General features: G+C 37.9%; 1 protein-coding gene across 8 annotated transcripts in view; it reads left to right on the top strand.

Annotated features, from left to right (window-relative positions):
• BCAS1 (brain enriched myelin associated protein 1) overlaps positions 1–16,350 on the top strand; it is a 212,120-nt gene extending 195,770 nt beyond the window's left edge. For 7 of the 8 annotated variants that reach the window (XM_050714069.1, XM_035548457.2, XM_035548453.2 and 4 more), the window contains 4 exons: positions 2,883–3,047; positions 5,930–5,995; positions 9,610–9,879; positions 15,257–16,350. In XM_050714069.1, the coding sequence (XP_050570026.1) occupies positions 2,883–3,047; positions 5,930–5,995; positions 9,610–9,879; positions 15,257–15,331 (576 nt within the window). In that variant the 3' untranslated portion in view covers positions 15,332–16,350. The remainder of the gene's footprint in view (positions 1–2,882; positions 3,048–5,929; positions 5,996–9,609; positions 9,880–15,256) is intronic. The other variant, XM_035548460.2, reaches the window with a different exon arrangement.
• Positions 16,351–16,675: the final 325 nt, after the last annotated feature.

Consider the following 16,675-nt stretch of genomic DNA (forward strand, 5'->3'; position numbering starts at 1 on the left):
AAATTAGCATAAAATGATATTTTTAATTACAAGATAACCTGTAACTTCTACAACAACTTTGCCTAATAGAGCAAAAAATGAAAGTAACTCTACAGGTAAATGGTTTATCTATTTAAAAATATATATATACCAATTAGGTATTCTAAAGCAGGATTTAAACCTTCCTTAAGCCTTCTGTGTAATATGCAAGAAGTATAAAAAGACATTGAAGACACTTATTACTTTAAAAAAAAAAAAAAAAATCCATCTCTGAATAATTGACTATCACTTAGCTCTCCATTTTATTTTATTTTTTAAATAGACAGTGCTTTTCAGAGTTTGACATTTCCTCTCAGGGTGCATTTGTTAGTAGTGACACTAATGTCGTTGCATAGAAGTAGCTTGAGAGACAAAACTCATTTGGGTTGCAGCTGTAACAGCATAGCAGTAATATGACGCCAAACTGTAATCTTTGAATGATGAGCTCCCAGAAGCTAGGTTGCTGCTTTATTGAGCCAGTGTTCTAACATGTGCAATGAATCTTTTCTTCAAGCAAATAGATGGTGAATTGATTATATGTATGTGAATGAGGCAGAAGTATAGGCTAAAATTATTATAGATTATCTCAGAAATGTTCATAAATATAAATTAAATATACAATTCTGTGGGGATGGGTGCTGTGATGCAGTCACCTCAGGTAGTAGGAGAAGAGGAATATTTATTCCTGCATTATTGCTCTCCCTCACTCCCCCAAAGTCACTTTATCCACAAAAGGGAAGGAGGAAAGTACAAAGCAGAATCTGTCATGTTGCTCTAGAAGTCTGTGGTGAGTGGTGTGCAGCCCTGGTCCCCCCAACTCAAAAAGAATATCATTAAACTAAAGGTATAATACTAAGAGTGAAAAAGTGCATAATTACTTTGAAAGGCTTTGTTAGAAGAACTACATAAATTAAGATTTTTTTTGGCTCAAAAAATTTGGCAGAAACAAAGGTGACAGCAATGCAGAATGACTACTGTAACATTAAATGTGAACAAGAAAGATCAGTTGTTTTTGCTCAAAGTAAAATCAATAGAGTATTAAATGGAATTATTTGGTCACAAAAAGTACTTCCCAGATAATGCATACTTCAGCTGCAGGTTTGTTTATTTATTTAGTCACAGGGTGCTGCTGGATATCAGGAGACTACAGCAACTCAAGGTGTTTAGCTAAATTTATGTAGGAAAAAAACATGAGCTGTTAAACCAGAGATACTACATGGGAATAACTGAGTTGAAGATGATCAGAAAAGTATCTGAGGGCAGTAGTACTTTAAACTGCTGCTACAGGAGGCACCATTTTTTGACCACAGAGATAAGATCTGAGGCTGTGGTGAATCTTTGGTCTTATCCTTTAAATTGTTCTCATGTTGTGCACGTGGCTAAAATTAGTTTCATCAAAATTCTTATGAGTATGCATGAAATGTGAGTTACTGTATGTACATGTAAAAATTGTAAAATATAATTTATTGAGATTTATTTACAGCACTTCTTTCTTATAGTAATCAGTATGCATTTCAGCTGTAGTTTCTATACTTTTAAACAGAAGTCTGTGTTTAAAATACCAATAATGAGGACGACTGCTTTTGTTTGATTTGATATTGAAGGCTGAGTGTAACTTAAGCTGCCCTTATAATATTCTGCACCTTTCTGGGTAGGCTGCAAAATGACAAAGTGCTAGCTTCAGGTCAAATTACCTTGTTATTAACATAATAGCTCCTTTATGGCAGAAAGGAAGACACTTCATACAGTTTCAGTGGGATGGGAATTAATAAGTGGTTCTTGTGGGCACAGGAGAATGCTATTTACCAGGGCATTTATAAAAGGCAGAAGAATCAGCTAAGGGAAGGCATGCCCAGCCTCCTGCCCAGGTGTGCTTCCACCTCCTCCGGCAAGGAGCCTCCTGTTCATGCATGCTGTGCACTGCCCAGCTTTTGTCCTCCCCTTAAACTCATTGAGGGCTCCCAGGACAGCCTTGAGAAGGCTGTGGAATGAGCCAGGCAGGAGATTAATAAGTCTTAGGGGGATCCATATTTCAAAGGAGTTTACAAACTGCATGCCTCCTGTTGAAGTCTTGTTATAATAGAAGGAACTTTCTAGTAATGCACAAAAGCTCGGTGGGATTCAAAATCCTTCCATAAAAGCAACATTGCTGAGTACCCAGCAGATATTCTTGAACTCAAATGGGGGTCAAGATTATTGAAGAGGATGACTGTGACCCAGGGGATTAGGTGAGATAATAAATGAGTTAAGTGAGTACCTTATACCTCAAGAAGTCATTTGTCTTTGCAACTGGGAAAGGAAGCTAGCAAGGCAAATGTGGCTGGCCTGAGAACGCTGTGACTGTGATCCTGACTTTCAATATTTCACTGTCAAAGAAGGGTGCTAAACAATTTTAACAATTAATGTCTATGCTGTTGTGTGTGTTTCTTCTTGAATTACTTAATCTTATTACTGCTTCTGGGTGTGAACACCTGGGCATGAGCTTTTTCTCATTTTTTAAAGGTTTTACTTAAGTGTCACCTACTCACGGCACATACTGCTATAAATAATTGCAGTTAAAATTTCCTTTAAAATTGTGTTTAGGAACTGTTACCCCACTATTCAAGAAAAGCTATTTCTTCAATGTAATGAGTGCTTAAAATCCCACTGGCTTATACACTTTTTTGAACTGGAATGAATAGACTTCCTAAAGAACCTGTACAAATGTAGTGAAGCTAAGGGAATGCTTTCACTCAATATTTGTTCCTCTTGTCCCACCTTCCTGTACTGCTGAAACACTTTGATTGTAATCTCTTAATGAGTGAATTTGATTTTTTTTTGACATTTTTTCTGCATTTTTAATGTTTGCTCAAACTAACCCCCAGAACACATCGGAAGAAGCAGAGACCATAAGCAATGAAAAAGCAGATGCACCTTCAGAAGCTGCGGCTCCTGACAAAGACGAGAAAAGCCCAGAAGCAGCAGAAGTGAAACCTAGAAAAGAAGAAAGCAAAACCCCCAAAGCAAACCTGAGGAAGTTTTTCAAACTGGTAAGCGGGACGCTGTGAATTGCAGCTTGAACTGCGAGTCTGGGGGTGGTGGTAAGGTTTGAAGTTATTTCCAGAGCTCCCTAAGAGGTGCAGAGCGCAGGCATGCCTGCTTGCAGCACCAGGGATGCTGCTTCCCTCAAAGCATCCAGAGCATTCGACATCCTGCAGCTCCCTCTGGCGGCTTGGCCGAGGGCTGCCCGGGGCTGCCGCAGCTCGCCCGGCTCCGAGCTGGCCCCAGCTCCCCTGCCCAGGTGGGGCAGGGCCCTTTAGGGGCGACCCAGCAGCCTGAAGTGCCTCCGTGCCTTCAGCTTCACGGATTGCTTCTGCTGGATGGGAGGCTTGGGGTGCTGCTCCTGGAGGCAGGTGAAATGTCTCTGCGCCGCTGTGAGCGCTGGGCTTGCTGCTGGGAGTCGTGCTTCTACCACTGGAACCCATTATTGCAGCTTGTGCTCAGTTAGCTAGGCTGGCACGTACTAAGATGCAGTTGCTGCTTCAGTGATGTTATAAATTAGATGAAAGAAAGGCACAAAGTAGAGTCTAATCGTCTGCCCCAGAGGAAAACTGGAAAGCAGAAGGAAGGCACTGAGGTGATAATGTGGCTGGAGTGTGTCCTGGAGTTGTAGGTATGAAGAGCTACCCCAATGAATCCGTGCGCAAAGCACAGCCAGACAGTGTTCCTCGAAAGAGGAACACTGCTAAACAACTAGCTTCTGTAATGCTTGTGAGCTAATGACGAATGCTGAAAGTGAATGAAATGGATGAAATGATAACCTCATATTATGATCCACTCAACCTCTTTCACTTGGAAATCTGGACAAACCTCAACCCAATGCCTACATGTATCTTGCGTTCCATCTCTCACCAGGGGTACTGGGGCAGGAGGCTCCTCCAGGAGGGGTGGGAAATACCTCAAAGTGCTATCAGTCTGCACAAACCATACCATCCTTATGATGCAGGTCACTGACTCATCTGGTGTATCATCTTTGAGCTCTCCTCTTGCCTTGCTGTAGATGAAGCAAGCCATGAAACCTTGCAAGATAGGATCTTAACAAGTGCAAGTTATGGCCTCTGAAACAAATGGTGCTGGGTATGGGAAGGAAGGTGGCAGGACTTCTGCAGTAAAACCCAATGCTCCTGCTGTAGATGTACTTTATTGTTCAGTCTCCTTTCTGGCAAGTTATAGTTATATCAGTTACCTATCTGGCTGGTGAAACTTGATTTTATTATTATTATTTTCTTTTACATTATTATGATTGTCTACTGGATTTCTCTTCTGCATGAAGATGATGATCCCAAGGTTTCTTTATAAATTTCTACAAAGACAGAAGACATTTGTGTCTTGCTGCTTTTGATATCGGGCAAGAAAATTTTAAAAAGTTAAAAAGAGATGGTTGTTTTAGCATAAATTTTCTTAATGTTAGTAAATTTTTGTGAAGGCATTCAGACTAGACTCGCTGAAATAGAAATGTAAGCTAGATGTTATCACAACACATCTTCATGCACTCTGGACTGAGTTTCTATCCTGCAGTGTTAAGACAGACCACACTGTGCTTCCTCTCCTCCATTTCTACAACCTCTTACACAGATAAAGAGTCACGAGCATAAACATGCAAGAGACCGAGCACAGGCATGTTTCACAAATAATATCTTCCCCACAATTTGTGACAAGTAATTAATTGTCATAGTGATTCAGTTTTTTACCATGCTGCTGCTACATATTGATTTTTCTGTGGCTTTATGAGAAAATCAGAGACTGAAAAAACTCCTTGCAATAACACCATACTTAGGATCAAGCAGATAATGTTGTGCTTCAAATAACAAATCTACAAGCAGCAGAAAACCACAAATCCTCCTGATCTATCTTTAGAACAAAAGTCACATCCTTTCATTGTTTTCATTGAACTTATGCAATAAAAAATGACATTTAAATTTGGGCACTTTGAAATTCTGGTGTTTATTTTATTCTTTACTGCTAAGCTCTTTGGCTTATATGGTACTCAAGAGACTACTGTGTTGAAACCTCTAACACTTTTTAATTAAACATGTACAGGCCATTCCTTTACTTTCATATTACTAATTGTAACTAAACCTTAATCTAGTTGTCACAAACCTTGTAATATTCACTCATTGAGATAGTTTGTCAAACAGGTTTTTCTCATTTTTAAGTCTAGATAGAAAGAAGTGATCATACCTTGACAATGTATTTCAGAGTCAAGGTTTGCTCTGCCTGTGCTATAGCCTCAGGGTCTGCTTTGATTCTCCTGGCTGGGAAGAGTGGGCACCAAGAAGGGCTGTGACATAGACACATGTAGAGAGAATCCAAAAACTGAGAATCCAAAAACTGAGAATCCAAAAACTGAAAAGCAAAAAGTGGAGAGAATGGATGCTGATAAAATGTTTAAATAAAAAAAAAGTAATGTTAAGTGTGTTTTAATTATTCATGGAATATACACTTAGTGTCATGGTAAACTAGAAAGGAAGTTACGCTAGACCTTATAAGGCAGGTTTGTCTCTGAAAAGCAAGCAAAAGCTCTTTCCTACAACATTACAGTGGCAGGGTTGATAGCACTGTCTTATTTACTGCGTATGATCTCTGGTCCACTGAGACTTCATTGAAATTTCTAACTCCTTAATGGGAAAATTACCATGCAAAAGGCAGTCATGTCATATACCAAAAAACCAAAAACAAAACAACAAAAAATACTTTGAATTGTAGGTATTTCAAAAATGTTGGTAGAGGTCCTGAAATGTCTATTTTTGTTTTAGTACTGTAAAGAGTATCCTTAATCAAACCTTGCATTTTTTGATTTGTGTGTTTTCATATTGATTAATGTTTCAGACAAGAACATAGATAGAATTCCTATAATCCTTTGTTATTTTAGTCAGGCAAGGGTGATGGAGGGACAACCCGTTCAGAAGAGGTAAATGGCCCAAGCCCCAGCCACCAAGTAAGTGCCTAGATTTTTTCATCTTCTGGTGATGGATTGCTATCACCTAATTCCACGCAGCTTTTGAAATGTAAAAAAAAAATCACTGAAAAAAAAAGTATTGTATTCTCACTTTCATATATTTCCTTATTTATTTTTCTCTATTTTATCTGTTTATACCATTAAACAAGATTTTAAAGAATCACTGTGAGATTAAAAATCATGCTTTTTTCTTTTGTTAAAATAATTAATGATTTTTCTTACTTTTCTCTTTTTCTTGTTATTTATTTTCTGCTGGTATAGGCAGTGAAACTAAATAGAATGATTTTTACTTTAATGTACATGTGTCTGCAGAGGAAAGGATCATTTAGGTGGAAACTCACGTAGAAGAAAAGTGGAAGTGAGAATGAAAACTCTTCACTGCCATTTAACAAAAGCCATGAAAATATTTTCTCTTATTGTTTCTTTTTTGCTTTGTTCTATGTTCATAAAATTTGAATCAAAAATTCAATATGACCTTCGCATTTTATTACTTATGGCTTTAAAGATGTCCTAGAAAAAATCAAATTTTTATTGGAAATGGAAATATTATTACTTTCAGAAAAAGTCAAATCCTCAGGTTGAGATATCCAGTGACAAGAGATAAGACTCAGGGTCTGTGAAGGTTGTACTGATAAGTAACACTTCAGAATTTTAGTTTTATATTTCTTTTTAATTATTAGCAAAAATGATTTTCTCCCTTTTATTTATTTTTTTCATGGTGTTCTGGGATACCGAGGTTAAATTTTATGAATTCTTTCTTTAAAACATCCCAGAACACAGGAGGTCTGGTCTTGTGACATTTATTCTTTATTTCATACAACAGTTTTCTGAAATGATCTGGTTAAGTGGCTAAAAGTTACCATCCCAGATCTATTATTTTTAGTATTATTTTAATTAGCAGTCAGTTTACTTCCTTTTTTTAACCAACTTATTAGTCCTGCTGCTTATTTGTACTGGTATAACTTAGCACAGCTTTGTGCTCAAGGAAGGCTTCATTTGCTGTAGACTTCCTTTTTTAGATTTTCTGTGTAACAATCCCCTTAAATTTTGCCATACCGTTTCTAGAATTCTGTGATTCTTCACTTTTCATCACTGCCACTCTGCAGAAATGCATTACAGCAGTTATCCAAAGTCTCTCAAAATTTATGGGGTTGATCTTTTGCATTTAAAAAGCAGCCTTGGATTAAGGCTTCCTATAACATGATGGGAAAAACACTATCCTGTTGATTCTTTTTTTTCTTTCATTGGCACTGTTAAAGCTGAGAGAGTAAAAGCAATCTGTCAGGTGCAGATCAGCCTTTAGTATAAGAAACATTAGCATGTTTCATTATTCATAGGTTTCACTTTGTATTTCCTGAGCTGCTCCCATCAATATAAAATATGCCAATTTCCTGCCTTTCAAGGTTAATATGAAACACCTCAAAGAGATTATCTGATTGATTTTTTTTATTATTATTATTTTGCCTGGAAAATGTATTACGAATATTTCTTTAAGTGTTTTGTTTGACTAACATCAAAGGCCCAAACCTGCTCCCAGAAATAGCCCTGTTCTATCCAGTTTGCATTCGGCTGCAATACTGCAACTATCAGACACCTACACAATCAAATGTGTGGTGAGCAAGACTTGACTCTAATTTAACACCCACAGAATAAACCCACAGATTTCACAGTGTGTTAATAAGGGCTAGAAGTTTTGGCACCTTTGAACTCTGACATATCCAGTCTCATTGCTGTATTTTGGGTGCTGTGGTTATTTTTGGATTGAATGTGCACATTTGCAATTGCACCAAAGGGAAACGTTTCAAAAGCAAGCTAAGGCAAATAAGAGTAAGAAGGATCTGAGTGCTTCCTGTTTTATAGTTAAAATGAATCAAAATGAAAGACACAAATTCGGGCTTATGAAGCTCTGTTTGTCCCTGTGCTGGGAGAGCTCCTACATCGCTTGGGTACTTGGAGGTGTGTCCAAGCAGGACTCTTTCCTCAAGCGAGGTGGACAAGGTGCAGGCAGTGTGCGATGTCTGTGCGGCTCCCTGGACTGTTCTCCTGAGCTCTGGGCTTCCTGAAATTGTATTGATAAACTATTGGCACTCAGATGGTGTCTGCCCATGGTGTACAGGGCTGCATCTACACGTTTCATGTGCTGTCTTCATGAGTTGCCTGCAGAACTAGTGTAAAGACTAGCTTCGTGATTGTCCTTTAAACAGGCAAATCCAGATGTAAGCAAACACACACCCACATCTGCTCTCTGCAAAAGGAAATAGTTAAATACAAGCCCATATTTTGTTGAGGACTTAAGATAGCTGGTCAAGACTGAATGTATTAAATGTTTGCAATACAAACAAGTTTGCAACTTCTATAACTTTCATGTGTTTGGCGGTTTTCTTTTTAAGATTAGGTGGGGAAGAAAGATGAATCAAGTGGAAAAAAAAAAAAAGCTAGTAGCAGTATTGCTAACCATTCTCATTCTTGTTTCCCAGAAAATTAGTGTGTCTTGAGGGTTGTGTTGTTGTTGTTTCTGTTTGTTTTTAAATACACCTCTGAGATCTATTTGCATTCTATTTGTCTAGAGTTTCTGCTTTCAGGTTTTTGTCTGAAATTGTGTCTAAATAAGTATTTGTTTTGAATGAAAGCTAACCTTCACATAAGTGTATAAGTCCAGGCTTTTAGAAGAACACTAAACATTTCAAGAGTAACAGCAAAATCCACAAAGTTGGAAAAATTACATATCGTTAAGCTCTTAGCTGTGCCGTAAGTGCAGATGTAAGATTTCCAGCTTTTCAACATGGTAAATTTGTATGTTCATTTATCACAGTATTTTAAATATTATTTTAGAAAATAAATAATGTGATTTTTGGCATAAGGAAAAAACATATCTAGTCGTTTGCTACTATGGAAATAGTGACAGTTTCATTGACTTATCAGTTGTTTGCCAGGTCTATGTTTTTTTCCTTTGAACTTCAAACATATCCCATACTTCTCTAAGTTTCAGAATCTCTGCCTTTACTATAAATAGGTACACTGTCATTGTGTTTGTCTTTGGAATATTTACTATCTCTTCTTTTGCACTTATACGTGGGATTTTCTATGTGCTATTCCATAGCCAAGCCCTATGTTTTTAATTTTTGGTGGAGTGTTGCCGTTTTATAGAGACATTTATAATCTTTTGCTTAATATGTCTTTTACTTCCTTCCTCCCCCAGACCTTTGCCTAGCACTTTTTGGGTGTTTGCACAGCCTGGAATGCAAAAGCTGGGGGAGTAACAGTGGGAGTGCATGCCTGTGGCTCTGTGCATCTCTGCATGCATGTTCCCTGGCTCCTAAAGCAGCTTGAGCATAAATGTGTGTAAATAAGTATGTGCGGCAATGGCTGGATCTTGCAGTCCTTGCTCATGTAAGTAACTCTGTCAGCTCCCTGGGAGTACTTCCCTGAGTCAAGGCTGCAGGAGTCAGTCCTGAAATCTGGAGACGAAAACCTGTTGGACAGCAGGATTTCTCCCTGCCAGGTGGCCTTTCATTTCTAAATATATTTATGGATCGCCTTCCAAAATGTTTACATTTCCCTCTAAAAATAACCATTGTTTGAAACTGCTTTAGACATCAAACTCTACAGAGAGGCCAGTTGCCACAGCTGAAAGTGAACCTGTGGGCCAAAAGAGCAAAGAGAGTTCAAAAGACAAGAAGTCGACAGTGGAGCTGAGCAAGCAGAAAGGCAGCAAACAGGAAGCCAGAGAGCAGCCAGACTCCAGGGAGCAGCAAACAGCCGAGACCGACTCCATCCAGAACGGAGGAGACGCTTCAAAGGAACCCTCCTCCTACAAGAGGACAGAGAAGAGGCAGTCACTTGGAGGGTTTTTTAAGGGCCTTGTACGTTAATTTAATCCTATCTGTTATTTCTCAGCTGATTTAAGCACCTGATCTGCAAGCTGTTAACCCTGCGAGTTTTGTGCTTCGGTGCACAGTGCTCTAGTGTCAGGACTGGAATTTCATAAGCAGCTTGCAGGTCTAAGGGTAAACAGAAAATTTTGGCAAAGGTGAGAAAACTTGGACCTCGGGGCACTGATTCACAGGCAGGTACAATTTACTATGGGACAGCCATAATTGCTCCCACGCCCTTTTTATAGGTTCATACTTTGGCTATGGGGATGATTCAGCTGCTCCGGTAGCAGGTGCTGAACCACTTACAAATTATGGTGTGTATATAAAGGAAAAGCGAGGGTGATGTCAGTTTGCTGGTGTAACCTGCCTCCTGTGATGGTGGCTCAAATGCTGCTCCAGAGCACCTGGGACATCCCTGCAAGGAGCGGTAGACCAACAGCAGGATAAAATCAAGATAGAGCTCTTGATGGATGGGAGCCAGCACAGATGTCACAAGATAAGCTCCTAGCATTAGTAATTAATTATGGACTAGTTAAAGAAACAAAAACACATGGTACTTTTTGTTATTTTGTCAAATTGTACCCTAAACTTGATATGCCCCCCCCCTCCCCCACTTCACTGCAACCTGAAGTAGAGATATGAAAGAATTCAGGACACTAAAAATCTGAGTTTCTGTAAGACTTCTTATTACTGATGCAACAAGTGCTTCCTCAGAGCACTAAATAGATCAATTTTTCTAGGACTACCTCTTGAGCCTCTCTGCAAGAGGACAGATTTTCATTACTTTTTATAAATCAATTGGAAGGAAACATTTTGCTTCTCTTTCCTCCCATTGCTACAACAGTAATGAATACAGAGTTACAGGCTCTTTTTTTTTTTTTTTTTTTTAGCATCTTTTGGGAACCATGTCTGTAACCTGAGCTTCATCACAAAATTCAAGTGGTGCAAAAAAAAAAAAAAAAAAAACTCAACTGATTTGACTACATTACCTGCAATGATTCCTAGTGAATCTATTTCCTCTTGCAAGATATATAGTGGTTGTTTTTTTTTTTTTTTCCTCCTTCCCTACTCTGTTTCTAAGGCTGTCACGAAATGAAAAAGACAGTCATCCCTCCTGGGTCTGAAAGAAGAAATGTCAAGTAATACAGAGTGAAAGGGTAACACACATTTGAAAATTAGCCCTATTAGGACATGGGGTTATAAAATCAGGCTGCCATGCAGACCAATATGACTCATTCTGAGGCAGATGTTTTTCCACATCATAAGAAGTATTTAATTTACACGCATTTCACAGAATTACTATATATCCTACAGAGGGCTATTTGCATTACCAAAATAATTATGCATTATCAGGGGAATTAAGAACAAAAGAAAAATAACTTTTTGAAACATTGATTAGCAACAGTTGAGACATTTCTGCTTTCTGCAGTTCACCCTGTTGGGCTGGGGTAAAATCCTGGTCCACCATGAACCACTGGAATGTTCCTGTGCGTTTCAGTGGAGCAAGAAAGTCTTGGAGCTCATCTGTAATAACCACCAGTTTCCATTGGCTTCTTTCATCTTGGGTCCCAGTGAAGTCAAAAAGAGATTTTTTTATTATTATTATTATTGTTTTTGCTTAGCACAGCATGAGAAAGAGAGGATGTAGTTTTTATATGTATCTGTGTATTATACTATTTAATTGAAGTTACCAAACCCATGCACGTTCACATGCATGAACACTTTTCTTTCCTCACCTCCTTCTGTCTCCAAATTTCTGTATGAAATTTCCATGGCATACAACATCAGTGCATGTGTGTAACACCTGATCCACGCTCCCAAGCATGGTGTGTAGGTGTAGTATTCAGACATGGAGACCTGCAACATCCCCCATCCCAGCAGTAAAATCAGGAATCCTGGCTTAAACCTTGTACGTGATGGTAACATTTTTTTTTCTTTCCTGTTAAAGGTTATCTAGAAACGGGACAAAGGTTAACTAACTACCTCTATGATTTCTGGAGACAATTGAGATTTTTTTTTTTCTTTTCCTAGTCTGGTAATTTATTGTAATTAAGCACTGACAGCTTTCCTTTATCATGATTCTCATTGAATGTATGAGGAAAGGTTTTTCTGTCGACAACTGCACTTTGTATAATGTCATTCATATGAACTGTGCCCAAAAATTTTTTGTAGAGTTTAAAAGTAGATACTAATTTAGAATTATTCCAAAAAGGATCCAGAGATAGTAGGAACTATAAACTAGTGAGGAAAAATGCTTTTAAGTGCAAGTTCATGAAAGAGTCAGAGATGCAGGAAAGGTATCTGTGATTCAGAGGGGGGGGGAAAGCTTTTTCATCAAGAGAGAAGGTTATGCAGGGGTTAAAAGACCGTTCTGAGGGAAAAAAAGCAGAATAAAGGTAGAGGAAGTAGAGGTATTCTGTGAGATATTTTTGTTGCTCTAGTAGTATACCAGCCAGCTCGGCTGTATAGCCCCTTGTCTTCTGTTGCAATTGTAGATGGAGGGAGTGGAAAAAAAAAAAGAGGTATGTTTATGGAAAATATATCCCAGGAAATGACTACCTCTTTTTCAGTATCACAAAGATTACCCGCACCTAAGAAACCTAGTTCTGTAATGCTTTGAAAAAAATAATCTACACATCTCCTAAGTAATCAAACTAAGACCCAGGAAGGTGTAATCATTAATCTAAAAGTATTAGATCAGACACAAACCAATGCCAGAAATTTCCTTTCAAGATAACAGCTCAGGTATCTGGTAACAACTCAGGAAAAAAACATATATATATACATATTAAGCTTTACACTGATAAAATGGAAGCAGAAGATGTTTAACGAGATCTTATGAGGTCTTACTTGCTCACATAACCCATGCCCACTGAGCTCCTCCTAAATTCTGATGAGCTGTTTCAATAGCAGCTATTTTAACAACACTTTCTCCTCAATCTGTTGATTCGTCTGGGAAAGGGCACAGAGTAAGAGGATGTCATAGTGCAGGAATGCAGCTGATGAGAACGCTTCAGTTCAAGCATCTGCTCCCAGTTGGGCTAAAAAATACTGAAACTTTTGATACAAATGGAGCCACTTATGCAAGCAAACAGTATTATGGCCTGGTGGTGTGGTTTTGGCACGGATGGTAAGGTCCAGTGGCTGTTCCTATGTGAAAAGAGATGAATTTCTAAGCTATATAAAATGCAAAGGTATTTAGTAAAAATTAGAAAGATTAGATTAGAAATTTAAAGCGGGGGGGGGGACACAGAAGATTAATGGTATTGTTTTCTGAGCTGGAATAACTCATACTGAAGTTGTCAGAAGCTGGAAGTGCTTAGCATGTGGAAACTATTCTGACCTGTTCTGATCTGTGTATCTGGTACACTGACATAAATTTCTGAGCACAAGCTGAGGGGGGAAAAAAAAAAAAAGAATACTCCAATACCAGGACATTTCTGCATGTGTACTTTAAAGTGTTCTGCCCAAAATATGTTCCAGCCTAACTGTCACAAATGCAGGCAACTTTCACTGCACTGAAAGAGATTATGCAGAGTAATCAAGAGCAAGATGTAAACCAGTGGTACCCGTGCTTCTGAATCTGAGGGCAGAGCTGGAATTTGTCTGTTAAAAGGGCAGGAACAAAGTTCTTTATTTCACACCAGGCTTGGAAATTCCAGTTTAACAAGAATCATCAGCTGGTCTCTCTTAAAGCTTCCTGCTTTAATCAGCAACCACCATGAAAATGGGTGCAGCAGGGAGATTGTAGTATAGGCAAATAACAACGAGACACTTCTGCATATGTACTAAATGAGTCAAAATGGGGATTATGTGAAATGAGCTTCCCCTAGTCTCCACCCAGTCTGCATCATTTATAGGAAGGCTGGCAAATGGTATCATCTTATTTCCTAGGTCAACCTAGAAATGGCTTAATGTCTTCACTTATAGCTATGGTTGAGAGACTCCAGTCTAATCTTGTAATGGAGGAAATCTAAGTGTTGAGCAAGTTTTTAGGGTTGCTGGACAAATTTGGAATGACTAGCTCATTTGGCTTTTTTTTTTTGATAGACATTAGAACTGTTGTTTAGTTTTGTTTGTTTGTTTTTTAATGCCTTATATTTACTGCCACATGTAAGTGGCAAAAAAAAAAAAAAAAATCTGTTCCAGAGTGTCTTCAAAACTCAACATTAGTGTAAGCAGAAGCAAACCCACTGCAGTCAATGGAGTGGGTTTTTTTTTGGCCCACCCCAGCACAGTATTACTATTAGGTTAAGGCAGGGGCTGTTTTCAGTCCATTGTGATTGTTGTCTGCTCTTTTTAAACTTAGATTTTCAAAGGTGAAAAGTTGAAGCATGTCACTGAGGTGAAGTCTAATCGATATACAAAAACACTGATCTTACCTCCCTGAAAGGGATGAGGAAGTTGAGATCTTTCCCTTTCCCAATCTGACACAAAATAGTCCCATGGTGACCTGCAGTTGTGAGGCAGGTTCCCAGTGTGAAGTGTACTGTGTGAAAGGACAATTCATATATGATTCTGCAAAGTTCATGTTGTAGGAAAAGCACATAGCCACTCTTAGCATTGTCACTGTATTTTTCTGTTCAGTATGTGATGATTTAGGCATCTGGCTGCAAACAGGATTGGCATCCATACACGCTGTTAACAGTGACCTCTTAGTGTTTGTGGATCCATTCTGCTGCAACTTCAATGCCAGTAAAATTGGGCCAAGGCATTGTAAACTAAAACCAAGTTTCTATTTATTACTGGTCCAAAATTTTGTTAGTAGAGCTAGATCTATGCATTTCCTTCATCTAAACCAGATTAGTGTCTTGAACTTTTTCCAAAACCAGAATTATATTTGTAGTGTAGAAAAGCTTTATCACTCTAACATTGTCAAATACCTGTCATGCATAAAAGTATTTAATGTTCCTGTAACTTAGACCAGACCAACGCTGGCTATAATATACTATTAATCATGCTTGATGGACTCTTAGTGTGGTTTCAGTGAAGCATTTAGACCAGAGATATTTTGGTGAGAATTATGCCAAAACTACAATACTGCAAGCAGGAACATGTCTCTGTTATGTTAGCTAGTCTACTTTCTTAAGCACAATCACTTTTCATGACGATTGGGGAAATTATATAAAAATTGTATTGAATGAACCAATGCATTTAGGCAAAATTGCAGGCAGTAGCATTCTGTGATTGTTGTGATATAGATGGTGTTCATGTACTTACATACTAAGTAAAGAGCAAATTAAGAAGACCAGGGAACTGAAATGAGTGGAAAACATCTACTAGCAAAGCTCTAACACATAATTCCCCACTTAACTGTTTAGAAATATTCAATTTTTTTTATAAATTTCTATATCTTATTCCACAGGGTTCCAAAAGGATGTCTGATGCCGAAGTGCAAACAGATCCAGTGTCTATCCTACCTGCTGGGAAATCCAAGTAATGAATACAATTGGCTGCTGAAGGATCAGCAGCTCTCTCTACACTCACTTGCAATAGAGATGACTCATTATTTTCCTTTACATGGCTGTCATCAGATGCCGGAGGCTAAAATAAACATTGGTGTATCATTTAAGGTATATCATTTACAGGGTTTGTTCATTAGATGTTAGAAAGCAACTGTAAAGATCATCAAGAAGCAATGTGTAGTATTATATTTAAAGAAAGGTCATGTGGATGATTTTCAGTCTATAGAGGGTAGTAAGGTAAGAAAGGGGCAGTGAATTAAAAAAAAATAGCAGAAAAAATGTATGTGACAAAGGAATGCAGTTTGTGCAGCAAGGCATGAGCAACAAATCCTCAGTTTTAGAGAGTTTCAAAGCAGCCAGGAAAAAAAATCTTTTTTTTGATAAATGTTATACTTAAATGTAAAAACAAGTCACCTTCTGTGGTATTAAATAGTGCTAAAATTAGCAAAAAGTCTGCGGTATGATAGAATCAGTGGTTATAAAGTTATGCTTCATATTGGTTATTAATGTAAGTTAAAATGCTAAAATGCAAAAGCTTTACATGATTGAGACAACTTCTCTCCTGTCTTGATGAGGTGGGATAACAAATTAAAAATTATTTAAGGTTCTAATAGGAACACAAGGGGGCACCCACGTCCCCACCATAGTCCTAACTCCGAGGTTGTACCTACAATCCTGTTATTAATGTTTCTCAGATGATAGGGAAGAAAAAGTTAGTTGTTTCATCAGATATTTGTTTATATCTATACTTGTAATTAATCCTAATAAAATCAAAATCAAGGCTGTCCAGGCACCTCCCTGCTTCACAAGGCTCCTGTAATAACTGTAGTTAATAAATTTTACAGAAAAATAAGATTTCTGTGGTTTATTCAGCCCTTTACTCAGACAAAGAACTGTACGCCTGACATTTTAAGTCACACTAGCATCTGAAATATATATATTGTATATTTTGATCTCGTTATGATTAAATAAACATACTAATCCTTTCACAAAATCATTTGCTGCTTTAATCTTAAAACAAAGTTTATTATTTGCATCCCTGTTTTCTGATGATTGATGTGACATTAAGGTATAAATCAACATATGAAAGCCCTGCCTGTGGAGTGAATATCTGTCTTTCTTTATTTGAGGAAAGATTACAACTGGCAATTGAGTGAGAATTCTGTAAAATCTGCAGAACTACATTTCTAAATAGTCATAGACAGAGGTAAAAGAGCTATTTTTCTCGATACTATTCACTGTAGAAAGATGGCATTTTTGCACTTGCCTTGCAAACACGGGGACTTGAGGCATAACACTAAAACTTGCCACTGTTTCTA

The sequence above is a fragment of the Cygnus atratus genome, chromosome 16 (genome assembly GCF_013377495.2).
Source record: "Cygnus atratus isolate AKBS03 ecotype Queensland, Australia chromosome 16, CAtr_DNAZoo_HiC_assembly, whole genome shotgun sequence".
NCBI lineage: Eukaryota > Metazoa > Chordata > Aves > Anseriformes > Anatidae > Cygnus > Cygnus atratus.